The sequence below is a fragment of the Procambarus clarkii genome, chromosome 48, assembly GCF_040958095.1.
Source record: "Procambarus clarkii isolate CNS0578487 chromosome 48, FALCON_Pclarkii_2.0, whole genome shotgun sequence".
NCBI classification, from domain to species: Eukaryota; Metazoa; Arthropoda; class Malacostraca; order Decapoda; family Cambaridae; genus Procambarus; species Procambarus clarkii.
Window position 1 is genome coordinate 17,076,864 of NC_091197.1, and position 9,256 is coordinate 17,086,119.

Consider the following 9,256-nt stretch of genomic DNA (forward strand, 5'->3'; position numbering starts at 1 on the left):
ATATATATATATATATATATATATATATATACATATATATATATATATATATATATATATATATATATATATTAAACCGAAAAAGTATGATTAATAATTCTAACACGAATTTTCTCAATCTTTCGTACATTTCTTTTCACTGCTGGTGGTAATTCAAAAATCAATTCTCCAAAATTCATTTTTATTCAAAATTCATTTTAGACTAGAAATAAAAAATAAAAATGAATTTTGGAGAATTGATTTTTGAATTACCACCAGCAGTGAAAAGAAATGTACGAAAGATTGAGAAAATTCGTGTTAGAATTATTAATCTTACTTTTTCGGTCATATTTAATAATATATGTCTACAGGAAAGACTGCTACCAAAATATACTAATATATATATATATATATATATATATATATATATATATATATATATATATATATATATATACATATATATATATATATATATATATATATATATATATATATATATATATATATATATATATATATATATATAAAAGTTTGTGAGGGTTCCGCCTCTGGTACCAATGTGGGGACCCATAGCCTCGGAGAAGAAAATAAAAAGTATTCAGAGGAGACCTTGTGGTTTCTCACTGAACACTAATATTATCTTCTCCTACCACCCCCATTCTTTTGTATGTACACATATATATTTACTTTATTTGAACTTTGTTACAAAAAAGGAGTTACATATGGGTTACAAAGATGGTTATCATAGGTTGTCGAGTTCCTCCAGCTCCTCAGATGGCGGGCAGGAACCCTGGATGCAGTGCGCATTTCCCCTCTGTATCGCCACACTGAGGCGCTGGAAAAGAAAGCTTGCAGCTCTTGGGTCCCTTGTTGTTTCAATGAGCCTAGAACCCAGTTCCTTCAAAAAACTGGTAGCACTTTTACCCCAGGCGCCGAGTGTCTCAGAAGCAATAGGGACAAAATTGTAGTGGTGATCCAGTTCTCTATACTTACGGGATTTGGCTGGTTCCCTGTGGGTGGCAGCGCCACCTGGTTGTGCAACACTGAGGTTAATGTAGGTGTTAGCCAGGGTTGATACGCATGTGTAGTCCCATACCAACTGCTTGCCATTCTTCCAGGGGTTCACTGTGATACCATCCGGGCGACCAATAAGAGCATCAGAGTTACGGGGCGTTACGTAACGGGGCTCTCTTTCAGCTGGGTATCCAGCTGTGGTGAGGCTCCTCTTGATGATGTCGTTAACTTCACTGTGCCTCGAGTGCCATCCCCCTGTGCTTTGGCAGAGTGGGGCAGAGTGCCCCAAAGAATGAGGTGATTTGGTGAAATCCTATGCCCAAGATTACCATCCGAGTTGCCGGCGGGGAAGTGGTTCAAATAGCTTCGGCTATCACTTCCTTTTGTCCGGCCGTGATGGTCAAGCGGATTAAAGCGCCCTGTAGTTACCAGTTGCGTTGCTCCTGGGAGTATGGGTTTGAGTCACTTCTGGGGTGTGAGTTTTCAGTCACATATAGTCCTGGGGACCATTCAGGCTTGTTCGCATTTGTGTTCCTCACGTGTGCCCCAAAGAATGAGGTGATTTGGTGAAATGCTATGCCCAAGATTACCATCCGAGTTGCCGGCGAGGAAGTGGTTCAAATAGCTTCGGCTATCACTTCCTTTTGTCCGGCCGTAATGGTCAAGCGGATTAAGGCGCCCTGTAGTTACCAGTTGCGTTGCTCCTGGGAGTATGGGTTCGAGTCACTTCTGGGGTGTGAGTTTTCAGTCGCATATAGTCCTGGGGACCATTCAGGCTTGTTCGCATTTGTGTTCCTCACGTGTGCCCCAAAGAATGAGGTGATTTGGTGAAATGCTATGCCCAAGATTACCATCCGAGTTGCCGGCGAGGAAGTGGTTCAAATAGCTTCGGCTATCACTTCCTTTTGTCCGGCCGTAATGGTCAAGCGGATTAAGGCGCCCTGTAGTTACCAGTTGCGTTGCTCCTGGGAGTATGGGTTCGAGTCACTTCTGGGGTGTGAGTTTTCAGTCGCATATAGTCCTGGGGACCATTCAGGCTTGTTCGCATTTGTGTTCCTCACGTGTGCCCCAAAGAATGAGGTGATTTGGTGAAATGCTATGCCCAAGATTACCATCCGAGTTGCCGGCGAGGAAGTGGTTCAAATAGCTTCGGCTATCACTTCCTTTTGTCCGGCCGTAATGGTCAAGCGGATTAAGGCACCCTGTAGTTACCAGTTGCGTTGCTCCTGGGAGTATGGGTTCGAGTCACTTCTGGGGTGTGAGTTTTCAGTCGCATATAGTCCTGGGGACCATTCAGGCTTGTTCGCATTTGTGTTCCTCACGTGTGCCCCAAAGAATGAGGTGATTTGGTGAAATGCTATGCCCAAGATTACCATCCGAGTTGCCGGCGGGGAAGTGGTTCAAATAGCTTCGGCAATCACTTCCTTTTGTCCGGCCGTGATGGTCAAGCGGATTAAGGCGCCCTGTAGTTACCAGTTGCGTTGCTCCTGGGAGTATGGGTTCGAGTCACTTCTGGGGTGTGAGTTTTCAGTCGCATATAGTCCTGGGGACCAATCAGGCTTGTTCGCATTTGTGTTCCTCACGTGTGCCCCAAAGAATGAGGTGATTTGGTGAAATGCTATGCCCAAGATTACCATCCGAGTTGCCGGCGGGGAAGTGGTTCAAATAGCTTCGGCTATCACTTCCTTTTGTCCGGCCGTGATGGTCAAGCGGATTAAGGCGCCCTGTAGTTACCAGTTGCGTTGCTCCTGGGAGTATGGGTTCGAGTCACTTCTGGGGTGTGAGTTTTCAGTCGCATATAGTCCTGGGGACCATTCAGGCTTTTTCGCATTTGTGTTCCTCACGTGTGCCCCAAAGAATGAGGTGATTTGGTGAAATGCTATGCCCAAGATTACCATCCGAGTTGCCGGCGGGGAAGTGGTTCAAATAGCTTCGGCTATCACTTCCTCTTGTCCGGCCGTGATGGTCAAGCGGATTAAGGCGCCCTGTAGTTACCAGTTGCGTTGCTCCTTGGAGTATGGGTTCGAGTCACTTCTGGGTGTGAGTTTTCAGTCGCATATAGTCCTGGGGACCATTCAGGCTTGTTCGCATATATATATATATATATATATATATATATATATATATATATATATATATATATATATATATATATATATATATATGTATATATATTAATTACATTTTCAAATTATTGTAACTTTTTGTGTAATGACATTTTCAAATAAAGTTAGATAAATATACACACATACCAAAAGAATCGGGGTGGTAAGAGAAGAAAATATCAAGGTATTCAGTGAGGATCCACAAGGTCTTCTCTGAGTACTCTTTGCTTTCTTCTCCGAGGCTATGGGTCCCTACACTTGCACCAGAGGTGGTACCCCTTCTAGGTAATATATATATATATATATATATATATATATATATATATATATATATATATTTATATATATATATATATATATATATATATATATATATATATATATATATATATATATATATATATATATATATATATATATATATATAGTTGGCAATTTGATGTGGGTGGCGGTGGGGTATTCAAACATACCACTGAAGTAATTGTTAAAGTGGAACAGGGACGGGGTGTAGGGTTGTTTGGTGAGAATGAGGGAGAGGGTGGGGAAGGTGTCAGGTCCAGCGATGATGTAGATTGATGAAAGATACTCCTGTTGGTGATGAATTGGTGGGTGTGGAAAAATGGCTGATGGGGAAGATATATAGCTAGTGGGTGGGGGAAAACGGTTGATGGGTGGGGAAAACGGCTGATGGGTGGGGAAAAATGGCTAATGGGTGGGGTAAAATGGATGATGGGTGAGGAAAATGGCTGATGGGTGGGGAAAAATTGCTGAGGGTGGGGTAAAATGGTGATGGGTGGGGAAAGCAGCTGATGGGTGGGAAAAAAGGGCTGATGTGTGGGGAAAAATGGCTGGTGGGTGAGGAAAATGGCTGGTGGGTGGAAAAACATGGCTGATGGTGGGAAAAAATGGCTGGTATGGGGAATATTGGGTGTAACGGGGAATCATCTCCCCCTCTCTCTCAGATCACTATATGCTTTCCCTTCCGGGATGGACTCCAGCCACTACTCTTGGCTTGCCTTGGTTTCCCCTCCCTCTGTTCCCTATTGACAGGTCCTCCCTCTCCCTCTTGACAGGCTCCTCCCTTCCCTCTCTCCCCCTCTTGACAGGCTTCTCCTTTCCCTCTCTACTCTCTTAACAGCCTTCTCCCTTCTATCTCTCCCTCTCTTGACAGGCTTCTCTCTGCCCTCTCTCCCCTCTTGACAGGCTCCTCCCTTCCCTCTTGACAGGCTCCTCCCTTCCCTCTGCCCCGTCCTCATGCATGCGGACATTGCTCGGGGTTCCAGACATCACAGACAACCTCATAAAATCAAGGACAACGTTCTCCAATTTAGCAACCCGCAAAAAATTTAATTACTGTCTTCTGGAGAAATGCCTCTTCGACTGTCTTGAGATTTCGAAGTGAAAGTCAACGATGAATGAGACGTTTGTGTCCGTTCTGTAGTTTATTTTTGTCAAAGCTTGACACTCCAATGAGTAATTTCTTTGTCTCTCTCTTTAACAGTTGTTTGCCTGAATGGTATAGTCTATATATATATAATTATATATTTGTCTTGTGCACAAAATGAAACTTTTTTTTGTGCACTCTATCTTCCTTACTCCATAAATAACTATCTTCCCTACACTCTAAATTCATCACTGTAAGCATCTTTACTTCACACCTTCAGTCTCCTTCGTCATCTTTCCTACCGTTCACCACCTTCTCTTCCCGTTCACCGCCTTCCGTACCATTCACCACCTTCCTTACCATTCACCATCTATCCTACCCTTTACCACCTTCCCAACCATTTACCTGTCACTCCCCCGCTTCCCTACCCTGCCAACACCCTCCCTTCATCTGTGTAGCAGTTGTCAATAAACACATGTTCCTTAAGACTCGTCTAACATACTAAATATGTATAAGATACATTAACAGCTAAAATACCAGGTGAATCCAAAAGAGAAGGAAATTATTTCATATCTTCCCTTTCCTTTCTCTGTTTCTCATTTTCCCAGTATGCTCCTTTCACCACCTTCCATCCTATCTATTAAATAATAAGTGAATTATAGTGAGAATAAAGTTTTGTAATTGGGCGAAATTAGAAATTAGAGGAATTTGTCATTTAATTTAATAATCTACCATAAAATAATTTTGTCATTTAAATTTAATTAATTTAATAAGATTATTATTTAATAATAATAATCTTTAATAAACATGGTGCTCGACCCTGACCAACCTATATACTGCCCATGACTAAGACCAGTCATCTCGCAAAGCTTCGTGAGGCCGGTGTAGTGTAGCCGACGGGCAGCGAGAAAAATCATCGTGGAGATCAGAATATGACCCCTGGCAGGGTCTAACTTTTCGAATTTTGGTGACCCCCAACTAGCCTAATGTGCGTCCCATACCTTAGACCGTTTTCCTGTAAAGTCTGGCCTCCAGCCTTCGACACACAGACATTCTCTCTTATAGTATCAAGAATATCTGTCAGTCTGTCCAAGGCTGGAGGCCAGACTTTGCAGGGGGAATGGTCTGGGGTACAGCACGGACATAGGCTGGTCAGGGTCACCATATATGCCAAAAATAGCACAGTAGGGAAAGTTTGAAAGAATTATAGAGGACATATGGTGCAGTAGAGAAAGTAAGATCCAAAGGAGTTCTGGATCAATTAACGTTAGGGAGAGGAATATTTCACCCTTGAAATTTTAGTTCTCTTGCAGATAATACGGTAGAAGTGAGTGATATTATATGTATATGATATCAGTCATCTGGTTTCTGTCGGGCTGCTCGCTGCGTCACACAGCCCTTGCTTCACCGCGTCACACAGCTTTTGCTTCACCGCGTCACACAGCTCTTGCCTCGCTGTGACACCCTACCCTTACCTTACCACGACAGGGTATCTAGTGGTATTACGGTACTCCACCTCGACGTGGCAACGGAGACGGGCCCAGGAGACGCGTACAGGGAGCCACGGCCACATTTGACTACATTACCCCGCAATGACCAGCGCTGAAGCCGTCCTGAGGGCCAGGCTGGCTGACCACACCAACACGCGGGCCGCCCTTTTCATGTGTACCAAACACGGCCCCGATCAGGATCGTTGACAAAAGGGATACACAGGACACCCTTTTAAAATCTTAACTCTTCAAATCTTAATCTTAAAACCTTGTTACTTCGCTCCTCCGAGAAAAGACGAATTTTCCCTTCTACCGTAGAGCGACGGTCTCGCCTCATGCAGGTCGGCGAGACCGTCGCTCTACGGTAGAAGGGAAAATTCGTCTTTTTCCCGACCGTCCAAGTGATTGGGCACCATTCCTTCCCTTCCCCCTCCCATTCAAATACTTACCCTGAACCGTTCCAAGTGCTATATAGTTGTAATGGCCTGATGCTTTTTCATGATAGTTCCCTTCCATTTATACTGCAGGACAAAGAATTATCAACTCTGTACTGAAGACTTTGCAAACTCCTAACGGAGCCGCTTGGCTGCTAGAGACTCTCCGCCTGTTATTGCAATTCTACGCGTCTGGGAATGATTCTTTAACAATAATATTTGACTAAACTATGACTAAATATGACTAAACAATAATATTTGTCTTGGGCGGAACGCGTTCGGCGGACGCTGAGAATTGAGGGTTTTGGGATAGCGGTTCCAGAATAGGGAGGAGGGGGGGGTGGATAGGGAGTTTGGGGTACGAGAGAGAGCTTGTGGAAAGGAAGGATAGGTAGGGGGAAGGGAACAGTTTTAGGTAGTGAGGAAAGAGGTAGGGGAACGGGACAAAGCTAGGAAAAGGGGATGGAGCTAGGGGAAATGGAGAGAGCTAAGGGAAGGGGAGAGAGCTAGGCGAAAGGAAGAGCTAGGAGAATGGATGTGAGCTAGGAGAATGGATGTGAGCTAGGAGAATGGATGTGAGGTAGGAGAATGGATGTGAGCTAGGAGAATGGATGTGAGCTAGGAGAATGGATGTGAGCTAGGAGAATGAGAGAGAGCTAGGAGAAAGGAAAAGAACTAAAGGAAGGGGACAGAGATAGGAAAAAAGGAGAGAGGTAGATAGAAGGAGAAGAGAGCTGTGAAAAGTGCGAGAGATCTAACCAATAGGGGAGGGATCCAAGGAATGGGAGGAGCAGGGACTGAAGGGACGCTCCGACAAGCAACACAACTTATTAAGACCTCATAAAAAAGACCCCCACAAGTCAGGGCGGCCTTGCTGAGAATTTACCGTGGGAACATTTCTCATTTTCCGAGTTAAAACTTATCCATTTTTTAACGTTTCTCTCTTTTTTTTCTCATTTTAAGCTGAGGGAAATATGTACACCAACAGCACTCTGATCACAGTGATGTACACAGATGGTCTAACAATGATATACACTTTCAACAGTGGGTGTACAGAGCGTCCATGAGTGTACTGTTTCCACTCTGATGTATAGATGTTCCAACAGAGATGATCAAATGCATTTCAAAAGGGATGTTCAGTGCCGAATGTGATGTGTAGTCTGTGTACAATGATGCGTAGAACAGTGACAATGCACAAAGGAATACTTACGATGGTGTACAGAGCCTACAGTGACAATGAGAAGAGTGCCAACTGTCTCCTTACTGGCAATTTCCAGTAATGCCACTACCACCAATCCCATCGCTGCCACCAATCCCACCACTGCCACCAGTGCTACCGCCGCCACCAATCCCACTGCTGCCACCAGTGCCAACAATCCCACTGCTGCCACCAGTGCCACCAATCCCACTGCTGCCACCAGTGCCACCAATCCCACTGCTGCCACCAGTGCCACCAATCCCACCAGTGCCACCAATCCCACCAGTGCCTCCGCTGCCACCATTGCCACCACCAATGTCATCGACGCTGCTCTTTACGTTCGGCCACCAACACCACCAATGACGCCGATGCCTGCAAATACCTCCACAGCAATCTTCTACCGCAGTGGCAGGAAAATCCCCGCTGCCACTTTCTGCCACCTCTGCTGTGCTCCTGCTGTGCTCCTGCTGTGCTCCTGCTGTGCTCCGGCTGTGCACTAAGTCAGCGGAGAAAATATTATCGAGTAAGCAGGGTGCGTGAAAGTAAATTTATAACAGGGGAAAACCAGCTAATGGGGGGAGGGGGATTTATAATAAGAGAAAACAGAGATGTAACAATTTTGGCGACAAGAAATATTTAAGAAGAGAACAGGAATGAGAGACATTTAGCAACGGGCAGAGCTCGGGGGCAGAGGGAAAGTGGGGAAGAGGAAGGAAAGTTGGGTAGTAGGTGAGGGATAGTGGAATGGGGGAAGAGGTAGATTTTGGATAGGGTGCAAGGTATGATATAGGGGGAGGCGTAGGGAGAAGAAGAGAGATATATTGGTGAGAGGTCAAGGAAAATGGGAAATAAGAAGGAAGCGCGATTAATAATGGGTGGTGGTGGAATAGGGACAAGGAAAGAGGTGGTGCGGAGGGCGGGGGAAGGTGAGAGGGCACTCTGGACAAAGTTCAACCACCCCCCAACCCCATTTCCTGTGGAGGAAGGAGCCGGGGGAGATAGTTGACCTCTGGATTGACTCTTTGCAACAAGAGCCTCTGCTCGACATCAAAATATTTCAACACGGGAGCCTAATAAACACGGACGAGCTGTAATTAATCAGAAATGTGCTACATTCCGCCCTAATGTTCACATACAACAACTTCATAAGCTGAGTGACGCTATACATGACTGTAGAGTTTCATTTTATACTGTAGCTTCATAAACCATGATTGCATTCCGTCACAATCCTTCTATACGAAAACTAATTTATACAGTTGGAGACACTGTGTGGTGTCAGAGTCTTGGTATGTGGTCACTTTATAAACCACAAGATACTGCATTCGTGCAGGATCTTGCTCTATGGCAGTGCCCTTAGACAGTGTCCTCTGGCAGTGTCCTCAGGCAGTGTCAGCAGGCAGTGTCTTTAGAAACGTACGAACCCAAGAAACTCTTCCTTCAATTCGTAATTCTTTATAACAAAAAAAGTTTTGCCTAACCAGAAATGAACGAACTCAAGCAAACCACCTAATAACTTACGGCCGAAATAAAGAAAACGCTCTCATTACGTTACTTAAAATTTAACCAATAGGTGAAAAAATTAACGGATTGGCGGATTTCATTAACACTTCGACATATTAGATGATATGTCAAATATGTCGTAGAGAGAG

At 44.4% G+C, this 9,256-nt stretch overlaps 1 protein-coding gene across 1 annotated transcript; it reads left to right on the forward strand.

Annotated features, from left to right (window-relative positions):
* Positions 1–7,645: 7,645 nt before the first annotated feature.
* Positions 7,646–8,107, forward strand: LOC138351107 (GATA zinc finger domain-containing protein 2-like). The gene has a single exon (XM_069302736.1). The coding sequence runs from the start codon at positions 7,646–7,648 to the stop codon at positions 8,105–8,107; it is 462 nt and encodes a 153-aa protein (XP_069158837.1).
* Positions 8,108–9,256: the final 1,149 nt, after the last annotated feature.

What these genes read in the sequence shown, in the direction of transcription:
- LOC138351107 (XM_069302736.1), top strand. Translation starts at nt 7,646, where the DNA reads ATGAGAAGAGTGCCAACTGTCTCCTTACTGGCAATTTCCAGTAATGCC.